This window comes from Juglans regia, chromosome 11 (assembly GCF_001411555.2).
Source record: "Juglans regia cultivar Chandler chromosome 11, Walnut 2.0, whole genome shotgun sequence".
Taxonomy (NCBI): domain Eukaryota; kingdom Viridiplantae; phylum Streptophyta; class Magnoliopsida; order Fagales; family Juglandaceae; genus Juglans; species Juglans regia.
Window position 1 is genome coordinate 20,301,303 of NC_049911.1, and position 19,620 is coordinate 20,320,922.

General features: G+C 40.4%; 1 protein-coding gene across 1 annotated transcript; it reads right to left on the reverse strand.

The window, feature by feature from the left end:
* Nucleotides 1-688: 688 nt before the first annotated feature.
* On the reverse strand, nucleotides 689-3,901 carry LOC109018834 (probably inactive leucine-rich repeat receptor-like protein kinase At5g48380). The gene is made up of 2 exons (XM_019001026.2): nucleotides 2,188-3,901; nucleotides 689-1,984 (listed from the first exon to the last, which is right to left on the reverse strand). Exons 1-2 carry the CDS (start codon nucleotides 3,052-3,054, stop codon nucleotides 968-970), a joined length of 1,884 nt encoding a protein of 627 aa, XP_018856571.1. The 5' UTR covers nucleotides 3,055-3,901; the 3' UTR covers nucleotides 689-967.
* Nucleotides 3,902-19,620: the final 15,719 nt, after the last annotated feature.

Below are 19,620 nucleotides of genomic sequence, written 5' to 3' on the forward strand. Positions count from 1 at the left end.
ACAAAAGCTAAAGACCCACACTGCAAACTCACAGGCCCACGACCCAATCCTTGTACTTCATCAGAAATCACTTCAGATTAGTTCGATTTTTACACTTCAGTCAGAGCAAGTACATCTTCATGTGTGCTAGGGTTTCGACCCCTTCTTCTTCCTTCTGGTCTTCCGCCGTTCTTCACTTCTTCTCCAAATTGGTGTTGCCGTGTGTTACAACTTTGCTCATTGCACATGCTTAAAGCCATCTCTTTTAGGTCATGAATTGTTAGCACAAATTCAAGAATATAGCAGAGCTGAACCCAAAAGGTTTGATAACTATATGATTGGCTGATGGTATAAACTGAAATTAAATGTTTAGATGCTGGGAGAAAGAACCCATAAGTGGTTAAAATGACCAAAATGAAAAAAAGTGAGAAACACAAATATATTAAGCTGAAAATGATATTTGGTTGCAAGTTCCGTAGTCTCCTTGAAAAAAATAGATAAATATGAGATCTACATGAATTTTTTTTATTTTTATTTTTATTTTTATGATAGACTACACTTTTTTTTAAAGGGAATGCAAGCTGCCATTGAACCCCGATCTCTGAGATCATTGCCTTCTTAGCATATCTCCAAGAAAGCAACACATGCTTTTAGCATATATTTCATGCAGTCACAGCTCCAACAAAAACTTGTCACAACATAAAATTGGTTTACTCGTGCCAAACTCAAATGAGCAATTTCAAATATAACTTGGGGGCAATGACAACAGCCAACACAATCTTGATATTACAGCACAGAATTAAATCTATATACAATTGGTGGTTCAAACAAAGGTAGCAGCACAACGGGCGTCAAATGCCATGTATTATCTTGCCTAAATGCTTAATATCGTCACAAGTCATTACAGCTACTACTATACCATATATCAAACAGGTACCTATCATATGGGACCAAACTATGATATCTCAAGCAAAAAGAAATCTGTCTTTCAATGGGTTTGAGTTGTTTCTCGAGCAACGATAAGTTCATCCAGACAATTAGCATCAGTGCAATCAGATGGCATTAAGATCTCATCATCAGTTGTGAAATGGTACTTCTCCCCAATAGCTCTAAGAAGCTGATACACTTCAAACATAGTAGGTCTCTCCTTTGCAGTTGGCAACACACAATTACAAGCAACTTTAAGAAATTGTGTGAGCTCGTTATCAATACCCTTTCCAAGCAAAGACTTATCAATGGCAGTTTGGAGAAGAGAATTACTTGATAGATCAGTAATCCATTCTGCTAAACTTCCCTTGAAGGTCTCTGGGGCATTAACCACATGGGTTGGTTTCTCACCTGTAATCAATTCCAACAGAACAACTCCAAAGCTATACACGTCCCCTTTTGGAGTAGCAACTAATGTTCGCGGATACTCAGGATCAACATAACCCAAATCCCCAAACTCCCCATTGACAAAAGTACTCAAATGGGTGTCAATCGGGTTCATAAGCCTCGCAAGGCCAAAATCAGATAACTTGGGCTCAAACTCCTTATCCAAAAGTATACACTTGGAGCTTATGTTCCGATGTATAATACGTGGGTTGCAGTTATGGTGAAGCCATGCCAAACCTCTAGCTGCTTGAATCCCAATTTTGAGCCTCATGGGCCAGTACATAGTCCTGGCCTCAGGTTCTGTACAATGTAATTGATCATAAAGTGTCCCATTTTCCATATATTTGTATACCACAAGTCTCTCCCTCTTTGCCATACAAAAGCCCATCAAGGGAACCAAGTTACGGTGCTTCAGACTCCCCAGAGTATTCATTTCAGATACAAATTCTTTTTCTAGGTGTTGAGAGTCTTGTAACCTCTTAACCATTAGGGTACAACCATCAGGAAGCAATGCTTTGTACATAGTTCCAGTTCTTGTCGTTCCAATGATATTGCTTTTGCTAAAGTTGTTAGTTGCCTTCATGAGATCACTCAACCTCATTTTTGAGACTGACTTCTCAAACATTGAAACCTGTAAACAACATTACCTTCTTTGTTAGTCATGTTGGAGCTTCCTCAACAAAAATCAAGACCATAGAAAAGTTATTCTGTACTCAAGAAACTGAGGAAAATATAGTCTTATTTAGCAAACATTTTTTTGATAAGTAATTATTTAGCAAACATATATCATAAATAGCATTTTCAAGGAGCAACATATAGAATCACAAAACTTGCCTTGATTCCTTCCATTCCTTTGAGAGTCTTTGCCCATTGGTTACCTTCAGGGTCATCCTCCTTCTTCTTTCCAGCTACTCCACGTGACAAATAGTAGAGAACAATACCAACAACAATAGATGTAAAAGTCACACCACCAAGTGCTGATGCAGCAATTATTCCAATATGAGATTTTTTGGTAGTATCTTGGCAGGCTTTCAGAGGCCCCCCACAGAGTCCTAGATTATTCGCATAGCTCGCCGCAGTTACATTAGGGCCAAAGTTAGGGACAGGCCCTGACAAGAGATTGTTGGACACACTAAATTTCTTGATCCGATTAAGCAGGACAAGTTGAAGTGGGATCATACCCGTCAATTGGTTGTGATCGAGTTTAAGCACATTCAAGTAAGTACAATTCGCAAGACTTGATGGGATTTCGCCCGAAAAACTGTTGGATGAGAGATCTAGGGATGTCACAAATTGGAGTTTATCTGATATATCACTAGGGATGGACCCTGATAGCTTGTTGCTAGAAAGATCTAGGCCTGTCAAACTTGTGCAATTCTCGATGCCATGGGGAAACTTGCCCTTAAGACCCATGTTCGAAAGGCGAATATTTAGAACTCTGTTCTCATCAGGATGCCAACAGTCCACGCCGTTGAACTTACAAATGAATCCCTCAGTTTTGTTTTCAAAATTCCATGAAGAGCTCAAGTAGTTGGAAGGGTCTTCAAGAGAGTTTTTGATGGTTTGCAGGCAGTAAATATCACTCTCATTGGCAAAACTTGAACTACCACTCAAAAAAACCAGACCCACATACAAGATCAAAGTGTGGGCAAGAACGGCAAAATATTTGCCATTCAACACCATTTGCGTGGGAATATTCATTATGGAGGTCTAAAAATAAAATAAATCAAACCCTATTGGAAATTATACAAATAAGGGTTAGTTGTTAAAAAAAAAAAAACTATTATACAAAGAAAGGGGCTTTCAGGAAATTGGATCAATAATATACACAATCAACAAAACTTTAGTTCCAATAGCACAAAAACCAAAAGAAAAACAATTTTCATTCACAGAAAAGACCCAATCCAACCGAAGACAAATCCATTTAAAGAAAAACAATCCTACACAAGATATGTCACTCGAAACAACAACCGTAACAACTCCAGAAGCCTGAAATTAATACCAGGATGTTACAGACGCTAGCCTTAAATCCTTTAAAGACCCCAAAAAATTTGAAACCCAGGAAACTAATCTATGTTATACATTAAATATAAAGAAGATTTAGGACACACACAGAAGAGAAAATGGATTCAGAGATACCTGACATCAGTATGCTGTTTCAGAACTACCTATACGAAGAGAGAAAAAGATAAAGGGAAAAGAAAAAAAAGAGGGGAACACTGAACGTAGAAGACCCTTTCTGCAGCATATGAACTCAAGAATCAGCGAGCAAACATCATTAGGATGTTATTGTCACAATGACTTCCTTTTATGTCAGTCCTACCTTTTCCAACAACCCAATGACACAAAAGTCTTGAGAGAGAGAGCTGCTCCTGCCGTAAAAGTTGTGAAGGAACGGCCATGAATTAGTGGGGTGTAGACTGTGCCGCGTTTACTAGTAAAAATGAATTGAATTTGACTGGAAAAAGAGACACTGAGAAGTCGGACTTTCTTGCGTATCAAATGGGTTGGTCATTGGGTCTTCGTTTGTCACTCGCTTGGCGAAAAACTGTGTCTGACATGTCCTTGAACAAGCATTGCATAGGAAAAACAGCTCTTCTATAGACAATGAGGTGGGTCCCTTATTGTGCGATAGATGCGAATATAATAATTTAAAGATGTGTTTGAATGTTGAATTGAATTGAATTGAGACGATAAAATATTATTATTTATTATTATTATTATTTTAAAATTTAAAAAAATTAATTAATTTAGTATATTATATATTTAGATTTAAAAAATAATAATAATAAATTAAGATAAATTGAAATGATTTTAAATTTTAAATAAGTTAAATGTATTTAGAAATGTGATAGGTGTGAATTTAATAATGTGGATCCCTCGTTTTTATCACAATAAGGTGGGTTCTTAGAATTTTCAGTCTCAAACTAGGTTCTCTGTTCACACGCAAAAAGAAGTTCTTTGTTCTCACACTGTTGCAGCTTTTGGCCTTTGCTGACAAAAACAACAGACGATTGGCTCCGCTTGGATATTAGGAGATTTTTATTTTCTTTCTCATTTTTTTTATCTTATTTTTAAATATCATTTAAATATAAATATTTTAAAACTAATTATAAGAAGATTTTTTCTTCAAGGTCCGAAAGGCCCAAGAGCCCAATTAAGTCCGACTCGGAGCAGAAAGCCATTAACTCGGCCCACTAGGAAGCTCATTTATACATGACTTGTAAGGGGATGGTACTGCAGAGGATGAAACTTGTCGATTTGAGGACTCCATGGGGATGTCTAGTCCTCGAGTGCTTGCTCGCATAGCATGCATAATAAACGGGGAACCATTGATCTAATGACAGAGAAAACATGAACGAACCAGAAAGAAGACAGACTGAGAGGAGGAGGTTGGAGAACCATGCCACATTAATGCTTCCGCCACCCGGACAACATGTCACATTAATGACATAATCACAGAGCCACACCACATTTAAGGATTCTGACAAAAAGAACAGTACGAGGAACTTGGACTTCATAAAAGAAGGCACAGTCTACTCTTTAGGCTTGTAGTATAAATAACAGATCTCAGGTACAAGAATATCTCTCTGATCCCTAGACTCTCTTACTTATTTACTACATTCCAAGGACATTTTCTAACCTTGGCATCGGAGATTCCTCAGCCCCAAGGCCATTCTCTCAAAGCTAAGGTATTTTCTACGTTGTGTAAGGCTCGTTTTTGAAGACCTGGGTTGTCGGAACTTGACCCAAACGTGTGTGAAACATGATGTTAACAGTGACGCCGTCTGTGGGATCGTAATAGATCTTGCATGTCCTTTTCATGCTTGCAATAATCTGTTTTGAACAACTCAGAAGAAATATGGGAGATGCCATGGAAACAATGTTGAAAACCATGGAGGAGTGGGTGACGAAACTAACTTCTCCACTCTACAAAGAGAACGCGGAAGTCAAAAAACCCTAACAGGAGCAAGATGGCTGGGCGAGATCCAGCGACACTGAGCAAATGGGATCTCGAAACACACAAGCGGGACCTAACAAGAGAGAGGAGCAGAAAAACATGCAGCACGAGTCCATAGCCTCAAAGGGAAGTACGAGGAAATAACAAGGAAAGTGTGCACATCGTCAACGGTAGACTAGTTGCTCACTAGCACTAATCTACCCTATACTGAAGAAGTAATGGCGGTTCCTTTGCTACCAAAGTTTAGAGTCTTTGCCATGGAGATGTATGACGGAGGAAGGGACCCCCTCGAGCACCTGGAAAATTTCAGGGCTCACATGGCGTTGCATGGTTTCTCCAGCGAAATAGCTTGCAGGGCATTTTAGCTGATCACCCTGAAGGGTCAGCACATGTATGGTTTGGGTCACTAGCACCTAAATCTGTGGACAGCTTCGGTAAGCCAGCCAGGCTGTTCCTAACCTAGTTCATGTTTAGTCGGAGGAGGCGGTGTTCTGCTACATACCTCCTCACCATCAAACAAACGGAGGATGAAAGCCTGAAGTCCTACTTGACCTGGTTCAACAAAGAGTGCATGACCAAGACGAGAAGATAACCTTGGCGGCGCTCCTGGGAGACGTCTGACCGCGCTCCTAGTTTATGCCAGAGCTAGCCAAACGGACTCCCGCGACATTACGAGAATTCATGGACCATGCTGATAACTTCATCAACACGAAAGACACTTTTCTGGTGTTGACAGAGCTGCGAAGGAGGTAAATAAAGCGTGTAAAGAGGAAAGAGAAGGCCAAATCGCACCAGAAAGGGGAAAAGGGCTCCTAGGAAAAGCGGCAAGAGGAAGCCCCGGCAAAAGGACTCAGACTACGGTACGATTGGCCCATGTTCACTATTCAAAATGAGGACTACTGAGGAACAATGTGCCGCTACTACAAGTAGCATCGCTCCACCTCACACAACATTGAAGACTGCTTCTCCCCGGGAGGAAGGGAGGAATATGTGGAACAACAGAGGCGCCGCCGCTCCCTGGCCAGAAGACAAGAGCAAGAGAGAAGGGGGAGATCGAGAGAAAGGAGTCGAGATCGAGGTGACCAGCATAGACTGGCGAACAGCTCTCAACGACTGGCGATAAGGGGGCCACCGCCAGGTTGCCCCCATTCACCACCAAGGCAACAACCCCATGGAGAAATTTGAACCATAGCTGGAGGGTTTGCAGGCGAGGGCACCACCTCATCGAGCAGGAAAGCATATGCCAAGTCGGCCCGATACTACGAGGTATACTCGACTGAGTATCACCCCACCAAACAAAGAAGGGGTGACCCTACTTTGGTAATCTCGTTTACGGAAGCCGACGAAGAAGGGGTTCTGTGCCCCCATGAAGAAGGAGTCACAATGCTTGTTGCCAACTTCACCACCCATAGAATCCTCATTGACAAAAGGAGCTCCGCAAACATCCTGTTCTGGGAGACCTTCGTCAAGATGGGTATTGAGACCTCCCGGCTATTGCCCGCTCCAATGCCCTTAAAAGGTTTCTCCGGAAGCATTGTCTAATCGGTGGGAACCATCACCCTATCTGTCCTGGTGGGGGGAGTAGCCCTTGCATGGCCCTTATTATGGTCGACTTCCTGGTGGTGAAAACTCCATCGGCATACAACGCCATCATCAAGAGGCCCACACTCAACAACATAAGGGTCGTCACGTCGACCTACCACCTCAAAATGAAGTTCTCAACTCCTTAGGGAGTAGGAGAAGTCCGAGGAGAGCATGTATCGGTGAGGGAATGCTACGTCCAGGAGTTGAAGTAGAAAGATAAAGGGCCCACCTTGAACGAAAACAATGAAACAAGGTAGGCCGGACACCGTTGAAGAAATTGCGGCAGGCCTTCGACTACACCTTGCCCAGCCAGTTTTGAGGGGGGAAGGGATGGTGCACGAAGGGATGGTGCGTGGCTTTGGAGAGAAGGATGGACGACGACCTCCCCAAAGAGGGATTCCGTGTCCCTTAATTTTGTAACATCTCTTCACCTAGGTTGTACTTTCCTTTTTATTTAATAAAAACGCGACCTTTCAAGAATATGCAGAACACCTGCTCCACGATTTCATATTACCAATAAGACGCCAACAATACAATGCACGACCAACGAAATCTACGGCAACAAGATCATCAACAGATTACCTCCTTGCGGGGCACCATTAGGAAATGTAGGCCTAAGGGTTGCCTTATCCCTTCTGTGACGGAGTGAGGGTTAGCCTTTGGTGGCCTGAAAATGAAAATTTACCTTCCTTGCAGACGTCAACAGGCAGGTGCGGGTCCAATCACTTGATAGGTCGAGTCTCTTCCTCTCGAGTACACTCTTCAACTGTTCTCCCTCCTCCAAGCTCTCTTGAATAACTGCTTCTGATCATCCACGATGGAGGCTACAAGATGAGAGGTGCCTTGGTGACATAAAGAAAAGACTACGAAAAAGGAACATATAAGAAAGTAAAAGGCGGGAAAAAGTAGTCGAACCTCGTGAAAAAAGCCCAGATAAGTACTTAGCAACCCGACCAATGGCTTCCTCTTGGCTACCCTCCAAGGCCAGCTGAAACAAAGAAGGAAGGGCCTCCGCAAGGCCTGCAGACTCAGGCAATCCTGTAGAGACTTCAACGGGAGCAGGAGGGTCTCTGCTAAAAACCCCCAGAGGGGGGCTGATCGCAGCATCTGAAAGAAAGTCGCCCCTGCTGGACACTCAGCCCTGGTGAGTGGTTCATCACTCGGACTATCACCCGCTGCATCACCTACGGAGTAGCCACCTTCAGAGAACCCCACCTAGATGGGTGGGATGGTGCTGCAGAGGATGAGACTCATTGATTTGAGGACCCCTCGAGGAGTGTCCAGTCCTCGAATGCTCGCTCGCACATTAGGCATAATAAATGGGGAACCGTTGATCTACTGATAGAGAAGACATGAATGGACCAGAATGAATGTAGATTGAGAGGAGGAGGTTGGAGAACCACGTCGCATTAATGGTTCTTCTACCAGTGAGAATTGACAACTGACAACTTGATGGTTCCCACATGATGAACCATATTCGTAGAGAAGCCCTTTAGCGACATGGGGGATGGGTGTAGTCAGGTCGCATTTATTCCCATCCTGGTGAAGGCCTCCCAGAGCAGGATGTTCGCAAAACTCTCATTGTCAATGAGGATTCTGTGGGTGGTGAAGTTGGTGACCAACATAGTCACCACTAATGCATTGTCGTGGGGGTACAAGACCATTTCCTTGTCAGCCTCCACAAAGGACATGATCGGGGTTGGTTCACCCCTTTGATGCTTGGCGAGATGGTACTCTGTCGAGTACACCTCGTGGTACCGGGCCCACTTGATGTGTGCTTTCGTGCTTGAGGAGGAAGTGCCCCACCCATGAATCCTCCCGCTATGGTTCAAGTTTCCTCGAGTGGAGGTCTCGCTCGTCGTGGCGAACTGGGGTGATCTTACTGCAGCAGCAGCTCTGGTGGTCGTCTTCGGGGGCTTTCTTCCCTCGTGCGTCGGTTGATTCAGTGCGCGCTCCTTTCCTTTGACCTTCCCTTTCTTTCCTGCTCTAGTCTCTGGGTCGAGGGATAGCATTTCCTTGTGTGCTCCGCATGCTCCCTTGTTCCTTGCTCAGAGAAACAATCCTCGGTGTTATGCGAGGTGGACCTATGGTATGTGCAGTAGCGGCATGCAATACCCGATCATCATCTTCGTGGGCGTCGGAGGTGTCGGCCACGCGGATGGTGAATGAAGGTCGGTCAAACCGAGGTCCCAGTCCCATCGTCGGAGCTTCCTCCCTCCTTTTGTCTTGGGAACTCTTCTCCGACTTCCCGTGGGCCTCATCTCTAGCTGGGACCCTTGCCTTCCTCTCTGCTTGCTCCAGCTCCTTCTTTCTTGGCTCCGTCAGGGCTCGAAAAGTGTCTTCAGCGTTGATGAAGTTGTCAGCATAATCCATGAACTCCCACAGTGTCACAGGGGTCCTCCTCGCCAGTTCAACCATAATTTGGGATTGCGACCAGACCTCTCCTAGAAGTGTCGCCAAGGTTATTTTCTCGTCTTGGTCTGCAGTGGTCATGTAATCCTTGTTGAACCGAGTCAGGTAGGACTTTAGGCTCTCCTCCTCCCCTTTCTTGATGGTGGGGAGGTACGCTTCTTGGCGCCACCTTCTCCGACTCGACATGAACTGAGTCAAAACAAGTCTGTCCAGCTTTACAAAACTGTCCATGGATCTGGGCGCTAGAGACTCGAACCATACTCGTGCTGGCCCTTTCAGGGTCAGCGGGAATGCTCTGCATGCCACCTCGCCCAGGAAGCCATGTAGTGTCATGTGAGCCTTGAAAGTTTCCTGGTGTTCAAGGGGGTCCCTCCCTCCTTCGTACATTTTCATGGTTGGGACCCTGAACTTTGGTGGTAAGGGCACGATCATCACCTCCTTTGTGTAGGGTAGACCTGTGCTCGTGAATAGTTGGTCTATCGAAGACGATGTACCCACCTTCCTTGCAATCTCGTCGTACTGTCATTTGAGATTGCGGAGCTCGTCCTACATGTTCTTTCGCTCCTCCTCCCTATTTTCTCCAGCCCTTGTGTTCCGGGACCCCATGTGTTCGGTATTGCTAGGCTCTACTTCCTCATCATGCACTTGTTGAGGTTTTATGAGTTCCTCATTTTCCTTGCGAAGTGTTTGCACCTCATTGGTCAGCTTCGTCTCCCACTCCTCCATGGTTTTCAGCCTTGCATCCATGGCTTCCTTTGTATCTCTTCTGAGCTGTCTAGAACAGGTTGTTGCATGCATACGAAGTACATGTAAGATCTATAACGATTCCACAGATGGCGCCATTGTTAACGTCGTGTTTCGTACGCCTTTGGATCAGGTTCCAGCAACTTAAGTCTTTAGAACTTGGGCTTGCGAAAATAGAGAAGAAGACAACTAGGAGAGGGCGGCCTTGGGGTCGGGGAGTCTCCGATGCCAAAATCAGTAAATTCTCTTGGAAGTTTGTAAATAAGTGAGAGAGTCTAGGGATCATAAAGGGTTTCTCGTACCTGAGACTTGCTATTTATACCATGAGTTTGGGGGGACAGATTGTGTCTGCCCTCATATAGTCCATGTTCTTCGTACTGTTCCTTTTGTCAAAATCTTTTAATGCGGTGTGGTTCTACGACAACGTCATTAATGCGGCGTACAACTCAGGTAGTTGTGCCATTAATATAACGTGGTTCCGCAATTTGCCTCACCCCGTTGGCGTCCTTGGTGGTCCATTGATGCCTCCCATGTTAGAGGATCGATGGTCCCCGGTACTTTCTGCCCATTACGCGGAATAACACTCAAGAGATTGACACTATTCGAGGGGTCTCCAGGTCGGCGAGTCTCATCTCCTGGAGCACGTTCCTTCATGCAAGTAGTGTCCAGAGGAGCCTACTCGTGGGCCAAGTCGAAGATTCTACTTGTTTTGGGCTGGGTCTTTGGTTCTTGTTCCCTTAATTGCCATTCTCAGGTAAGCTGAGATAGAGGAGAAAATTCTCTTACACTTACATTGGATGGGAGTGGAGGAGTACTTTGCCCTTGTGTTGAGTCATTAGCATTATCCGTGGTAGAGTCTCTCGAAATTGCTTCTCTTGTACCGTCCATCTAAAAAAGAATCAAACAAAAAAAGAGTTAACAAGTAAACGTTAAAAAGTTAACTGTAGAAATATGGATTGAAATGAGTGAAAATGGAAGCTTCTTCTGGACTACCATATAGACATTGATAAGTATAACTAAAAATTGAGCCACGATTACATCACATGTTCGGTGGCCCATCCAAAAAATTTAATAACCATTGACGTCTATGAACTAACCATGACACCATTTGCCATTTAGATTGTCTACTTATAACTCACAACATTTGAGTTTAAATTAACAATGCAAGTGTGCATTTGACAGATTTGTTAACTGCCTATTTGGCAGATTTGTGCATATTATTTGAAGAATTAAAATAATGTGTATGAAAAATTAAAACACAACATAAGGGAACCTTCACAAATTAATCACAACTCATGAAATTGATCTCTCACAACACTAAGATGAGCATCTTCACAGAATAACGGATTAACAAAATATTACATTAAAAAATGGAAAATATTACCCGATTTACATTTTACAGGTTAGAAAATTTAAGAAATCTCGCTCTAGCTGGCGGCGGTGGCGATTGGTAACCAAGTGGGGGTGGAAATGGGTGACCATGTTACGAGGCCCACGAAATGGGCCTGGGTGGAGGGGCCGAAGGGCTTGGGAGGGTAGCGTACGAGTGAGCCCAGAGCCGATTAAAGGAATGGTGCCTTTTGAGAAGAAGGCAACACAGAAGCTGCGAAGTAGAGGAAGAAAAGAGAAGAAGCCATGTGCGGGTGTCTACAGTTTGTTAATTTTATTATTTTACTATATTGTCCTTTTCAGTTATTAGTCCACTTGGAAGCCATTGATTGGCAAGGGTTGTTACATGCAGAAGGGGGAGTCTAAGAAAGGGGAATTACAGATTTTGTTGTTCATTATTTCTTTATGCTTTCTATTTTCATGGAGGTTGAGTATTTCTCGAAAATATTCAGTTTATCTTAATACCATTTCACTTCCCTCTATTCTAGTGTTCACTTCTAGAGAAATTTCCTACTGAGTTCATTACAGACCAGTGCGGTAGCTTGGGCGTGAGAGTGAGGGGCTCTGGGTGTAAATGCCGAAAGGGGTTCGTTGTTCGTAAGTGAATAACTTATTATAATTTATTAATCAAATTGAGAAAAATTTGAGTTTAATCAACTTGAACTCGAATAGCCTTGTTAGAGCATTCTCATCTGGTTTTTTAAAATTTTCCCTAACTTTTAGCTAAATATGACATTCCCTATAATTTTATCTTACATTTTACTTATTTTTAAAAAACTTTCTACATCTCATTCCTTATCATTTCCCTATTTTATTAAAATAATATTTCTCTATTCTTTCTTTATTACTTTTTTCTCTCACTTCTATTTACAAATTTAAATACTCAATATTTTTTTTATATTTTAAACTATTACTCTAGTGAATATTTTGAATAAGAATTTAAATTATTTTTAATATTTTTAAAATTATTATTTTTTTATATTTTCGTAATTATTTAAATTAATTTTAAAACTATTATTTAAAACTATTACAAATATGAGTATGACAGAAATTATAAATGATTGAAAGAATAATTAATTTAATTGAAATGAATAAAATATTGATAAAAGTGATTTAGGAGATGAATAGTAATTCCCTATATTTAGAGAACAAATGTTCATCCCCTAAATTTTTTTCCTAAAATAGAGATCCAGATGGAGAGAGATTTTGATAACATTCTCTAAACTTTTCCTCAAATTAAAGGAAAAAAGAAGTTATAGGACATCGAATGTAAATGCTCTTAACCAAGTTGGCCTTCTACCCTCTATTTCTCTCTCAGATTTGCAAACCCCGTAACACTGTTTCTCATTAATAATCCAATAGTGCTACAGGTAACCGCGGGGGCCCCCTTGGGGAACCGGCTGATTTATTTATTTAAAAACAAAGGCAAGAAAATGGAACACAGACGGAAAGGAGGGGAAGTTTTATTTCAAAACCAAAAAATACTCAAAATCATGGAAGAAAACAGAGCTCTGTTGGCTTCGTGTCTCCGTGGCTAGCTCTAGGTAAGACATCCTGCGTCCGTCCTCGTCTTTTGTTCGCATTCTATTTTTGTTGGCTAGAAACATTTTAAGCATGCATTCTGTTTTCATATTTATAAGCATTTTTCGTTGTTAAAGAGGAAGATTCCAAAGCCACGGGCACAAAAATAATTAATGTCTACCCACACGCACACATGCAGCTCATGCCGATTGCTTTTGCCTCATCAACAACAACAATGATAAAAATAAAGTTGTGATGTACATTGAAACATCCAGTAGTTGCACAGGGGCCCCTTTTTGAAATGGGCATGAAGGAGAAAATCCTTGCTGAAGTGGGTATGCTTGTTGCCGATTGCTATCAGCAAAGAATGCTTGTTGAAGTGGGCATGAAGAAGAACAACTTTCAACTACGTATTTTTGTATTCCATAGTTGATTTAAGTGGGAATGCTCGTCAAATTTCATATTAGGTTCTAAATTTATATTAATAAAGGTGAGTGGATAGCATTAGTGAGCTGATTTCGGGGTTTTTAAGAAAATCAATTTATTTTGCCAATAATAGAATTCATTGCAGATGCTAATTGTTCATGTAATTATTTTGTTAACTTGTTTGGATCATTTACACTCATGCCTCTAACCTTTGTTTTCCCAAGCATGATCAACTTAATTTGGTGATTGTTTTCTTGTTCTTGCAGGAGGTATTCTTTTATTGTTTGTACATATAGTTTTCCTTGGAATTGTTAGCATGGAAGAAGGAGAAGACCACTCGTCTCGGCTAACACCATCTATCTCAAATCCTCTAAGCACGGTATGTTATATTATTTTAAAGATTTGTTGGAATGTGTTGAGTTGATAGTTGTTACATCAACCTCATGGTTGCTACTTATCATTATTATTTTTTATGTTAGGACATCCCAACAACTGCTTCTAACCATTCAAATTACATGCACGTTTGGCATGGACCAGTGCCTGCATGGTCACCTGCCTTTATGCCATATCCAGATGGCAACCAATATCCAATCAACATTTAGGTGGTTATGCAACTTTGTTAGTGTCTTTTTTTAATAACTATGGTTTTTATGAAAAAAAATAATTGCATTCATTTTTGTGCTTTATGCAAAATGCTGGTTACCAATTTCAATATGAGATGAGACCTCCGATTCCTCTCATCACTATAAGCTCCGCGACGAGTTCAAGAGTTCGTATAGAGAATCCACCTGATTGTAGGGAAATTGAAGCACCATGTACATCCTCTAGACTTGATGAGAAGAGTAAAGAGGATATATCAAATTTACGGGAAACCGAGGATGGCAGTGCAGGGACACCTGAGTGTGTCCAGATGGATGGTGGTGATACGATTGAGGAGCCAAAGTCGGGGATGAAATTTAATTTTTTTGAAGAAGTATTAAGCTATTATAAGCAATATGGTAAGAAATGCGGGTTTGGAGTGAAGACAAAAATGAGTGAAAAAGCCAACGATGAGACTGTTAGATACGTCACCCTTGCTTGTGCTCACGGTGGGAAGGCTCGGAATAGAATGTTGAATGGCGCCTAACCACATCCGACAGGAAAGATGGAATGTAAGGCAAAGATTAATACCTTAAAAGTTGAGGGAAATGTGCGGTTGACAACAGTTCATAATATCCATAATCACGGCCTCAGTCCAATGAAATCTCTCTTCTTTCGTTGTAATAGAAAAGTTAGTGAGACCGTAAAAAGAGTCATAGATGCAAATGATTTGGTTGACATCCGAATGAATAAGAGCTTTGGTAGTCTTGTCATTGGCACGAGTGGATTCGAAAGCCTACCCTTTTTGTTTGGAAAATGATTGTTGTAATTATATCGACAATACAAGACATCTGTGACTTGGGAAAGGTGGCGTTGGAACTTAGAGCGCTTTGAGAGTATTTTTTAAGGATGTAGTACAAGAATCTCAGATTCTTTACATTGATGGATTTAGATGATGATGGGAGGTTAATGAATGTATTCTGGGTAGACACCTGTAGTAAGGTAACATACCAGTATTTTGGTGATGTGGTCACATTCGATACCACGTATTTGACGAATAGATATGGTATGTCTTTTGCACCATTTGTTGGTATAAACCACCACGGCTAGTCAATTTTGTTGGGAGCAGGATTGATATCCAGTAAGGATACGAAGACGATTCCAGACCTAGTTGCAGTGTATGGACGATATAGCTTCGAGAGCTATTATCCAGGACAGGGCGATGAAAAATGCGATTGTCATTGTATTTCCAAAAAGTCGATATCGATTTTCTTTGTGGCATATTCTGAAGAAAGTTCCTGAAAAGCTTGGCTCCTATGCTTCGTACAAAAGTGGCATGAAACTGCTTTGAAGAAATATGTATGACACCCAAAGTGTTGAAGAATTTGAAAAATATTGGGAGCAGCTTGATCACCACATACAACTTGCATGAGAATGCCTAGGTGAAAAGTTTATATGATGAGCGTGAGTATTGGGTACTGGCATTCTTGAAAGACTTATTTTGGGTTGGAATGAGTACTACACAGCACAGCGAGAGCATGAATGCTTTTTTTGACGGGTATGTTCATGCTAAGACAAACTTGAAAGAGTTTGTCGACCAGTTTGACAATGCGTTGGAAAAGAAAACTGAGAATGAAACTGCTGTTGACTTCCACTCATTTAGTGTCAAGATTCAGTGTATATCTAGATCTCCAATTGAAAAGAGATTTCAAGATCTGTACACGAATTCTAAATTTAGGAAAGTTCAATAGCAAATTACCGGCATTATTGATATTGATCCAGAGTTACTTAAACGTGATGGTACAGTAAAGACCTATCTCATAGAGGATGAAGTTCATGTGTAAGAGTTGACTAAGCCGGTTACACACTATGTGGACTTTAGTGAGGAAGATACAGTTGCAAAATGTTCATGTGGGTTGTTTCAGATTATGGGGATATTGTGTAGGCACATTTTGATAGTATTCAAATGCAACAGGATTAAGTCTGTGCCAGATAGGTACACTTTAGATTGATGAAGGAAGGACATCAAAATGAGGTACATGTTAATCCATAGCAGCTATGACGCAATGGATCAGCGGGCAGATGCTAACAAATGTTCAAGTATGTTGAATATCTGTTATCAGATGATTACTCACGCAGCGGGTTCGATACAACATACTAAGGATGCAACTACAAAATTATAATGCAATAATTGACTTATATCGTGCCAACCAAGAACCCCCATCGACAACCTTAACGAGTTCTAATGTTGGTTGTACGGCAAAGGACACAACTACAGTTAGTAGTTCAAAGCAAGTACTCAGTCCGAATGTTGTGAGATGGAAAGGCAGACCCCCATCTCTTAGGAGAGAATCGAGGATGGAGAAAGACATGCAGAAAGTTAAAGCGAAGGCGAAGACGGCACCAATGAAGGAGAAATGCAAACAAGTGTAGATTTTAAATATTAACGGGTTTTATTTACTATTCGTTAATGTGGATATTCCAAAAATGCTAACAAATATTTGTGACTTGTTTATTAGTGAGATGGAGGAGATACACCAGTCGAGGATACTTGCAGAGTTTATTTGGCCCTTTAGATATGGATACTCCCAATATTGGACATGTCTAGATCCGAGAAACGATGATTGGGAGTCAAGAAAGTGTAAGTGGATCTCTTGTGTTGTCGATATTTTAATAGTATTATCCACAACACAATAATATTTGGGGGGTTTACTATTTACAGATGCAATTTCAGTTGGATGGATCACAACCGGGTGAATTTGGGTTGGATGAATCACAACCACTGTAATGATATGATTCAATGGGTATGTTATTAATAATACTAACATTTAATGTTGTTAAAACTGATATTTTTAGTTGTAATATTGGAAACTGACTTGATCTATGTTGTATGTTTTGCAGGAAAATCTTTGTGTGTGCACAACCAGTTCATAATATGTTGTATAAGACTGGCAAGCCATTTGTTGGAATTTTGTATATTGGCAAGCCATTTGTTGGTATTTTGTGTATTGGCAAGTTCTGGGTTTGTATTTGTGTATTAGGAGTCAAGTTTATTGTTGATATTTGTGTAGCTGCAGGTGTAATGTTGGTATTTATGTATTGGATGTATGTGTGTGTGTGTGTGTATATATATATATATATTTGTGTAGTGGCAGGTATAATGTTGGTAATGTTGGAATATGTATATATATTCTGGATGGATATGTAGCTCCTAATTGGATAAGTAATGTTGGTATATGTGTAGTGGCCGGTGTAATGTTGGTAATATTGGTCTATGTATATATATTCTGGATGGATATGTAGCTCCTAATTGGATAAGTAATGTTGGGAATGAAGTAATTGTGATAATCCTTTATTGGCAAGCGGATATGGTTGCATGCAGGGATCCTAAGTAAATTGGCACCCTTACATTAACCTACTTATCACTTCTTAGAAAAATGCTCAATGGCCAAAGTGAAGTAAATATTGCAGGAAGTTGAGAATAATAAACTGCTCAACAACAGTAAGCTGCTCAACAAAAACAAATTGTTCAATACATTAAGAAATTGCTCAAAAGGGACTCAAAACTGCTCAAAACTGCTCAAAACTGCTCGATACATTAAGAAACTGCTCAATATGTTCATCAACAATAAATTGCTCAATACATTAAGAAACTGCTCAAAATTGCTCAATACATTTCTGTTTTACAATTTCTACATCAACTACATAGTCCAATACAAAACTAAAACTCCAATACATTTTCTGGAACTACTAATACTATCCAGGAATTACTTAGACACTACTAGGCAACATGCAACTACAAATACAAAAGCCCAATACAACTGAAGTAGTGTGCGTGAACGCCTTATTTCAGCTACATTAAGAAAATGATGTAGTTACCTATGTGTTGTACTTTGAACACCCTAAGAAGGGCCGTCTTGGATTCTTTGCAGTACTTGAGTATCTCAATGTGGCTTGCTCCTCGTAGAAATAGAATGGTATACCCAAAGCATGTTTAGCAAAGGATGAAGAAGATATTGATGATGACATTCTAACATGAACCAACATAACAATCAAGTCAAAATGGAGAGAGAGAATATACAAAACAACTTTTGTAAGAAAAAAAAAATATTGGCTGAATTCTTTTTTAGTATTGTTTGATTCACTCAAACATTGCTGATGAGAAAAAAATCAAACTCACATCTGAACCAGCCAAACATCTGCATACATGACACAACTACTATTCTCCATTAGGTGCCCCAACTATCAGACCATTCACTCACTACTAAATAACCCAACTGAACGCTCTTAACTCTCCACATAAGAACAACCACATAAGAACATCTTATACAATAACTAATTGTTTTTATACATGCTCCAATTATTTTTCTACAAGTTACTGAAACATTAAGAAATTGTTTTTAGAATGCTCAAATTTTAATGTAACAGTTTAATTTATGAAAATAGAGGAAAATAAACTAAATGGACCTAAAATACTAGTGGATCCGAGTGTGAGGTTATAATGGCAATGCATCCATAATCATACAAACCTAAACTATTAACCTCAAACAGTCTTACCACAGAGTATAGACAAATCAAGACCCAATATGATGTTGTGTGTAATGAAGTTTAGAATGAGATTCATTTTATTATAAGCGATGCTACTACTCTCATACATGAGTGGACTTTATAAATTGGCAACTTAACAATGATTATATGGATATCCAATTGAATAATTACATTACTAAAGAGTTAATACAAGAAGTATACATCATAGACACACTGTTAATGTATGATTAATGTACCAAAAATGAGAAAACAAACCTCTCCAATTGAATAATTACATTACTAAAGAGTTAATGCAAGAATTATACATCGTAGGCACACTGTTAATGTATGATAAATGTACAACGTATGAAACCAAAACACAGAAAAAGGAGAAAACAGACCTCTCCAATTGAATAATTACATCACTTACGAGTTAATGCAAGAATTATACATCAAAGGCACACTGTTAATGTATGATAAATGTACAATGTATGAAACCAAAACACAGAAAAATGAGAAAATAGACCTCTCCAATTGAATAATTACATTACTAAAGAGTTAATGCAAGAATTATACATCATAGGCACACTGTTAATGTATGATAAATGTACAATGTACGAAACCAAAACACAGAAATATGAGAAAACATACGTCTCCAATTGAATAATTACATTACTAAAGAGTTATTGCAAGAATTATACATCCTAGGCACACTGTTAATGTATGATAAATGTACAATGTATGAAACCAAAACACAGAAAAAGGAGAAAACAAACTGGATTTTTGCAAGGTCATAATTTGAAACTCAGCCCGATCGATGGTTTCACCAAATGTTTTGGGGTTAGGGTTCCGAGGAAGACAAAGACCAAGGGAAGGGGGGATTTCATGGGGTAAGGGCTTCGATTTCATAGGGCTTAGGGCAGGGATTTCATGTGGAAGACGAAGGGAGGGAAGACGAAGCATCGAGGGTTGAAGATGATTGAAGGGAAGGAGAGAGAGCTGGACTGGTAAACGCAAAATCTAGGGTTGAAGATGATTGAAGGGAGAAGGGTTTAGGATGCAAAATCGAGGGGTTGAAGATGATTGAAGGGAGAAGGAGTTCGGGGGGCAATCCAGAGCGAAAC

Bases quoted from the DNA above. Each gene is read 5' to 3' on its own strand.
- LOC109018834 (XM_019001026.2), bottom strand. From the start codon at position 3,054: ATGAATATTCCCACGCAAATGGTGTTGAATGGCAAATATTTTGCCGTT. The intron at 1,985-2,187 runs GCAAGTTTTGTG...TGTTGTTTACAG, and splicing joins AAGGAATGGAAGGAATCAAG to GTTTCAATGTTTGAGAAGTC.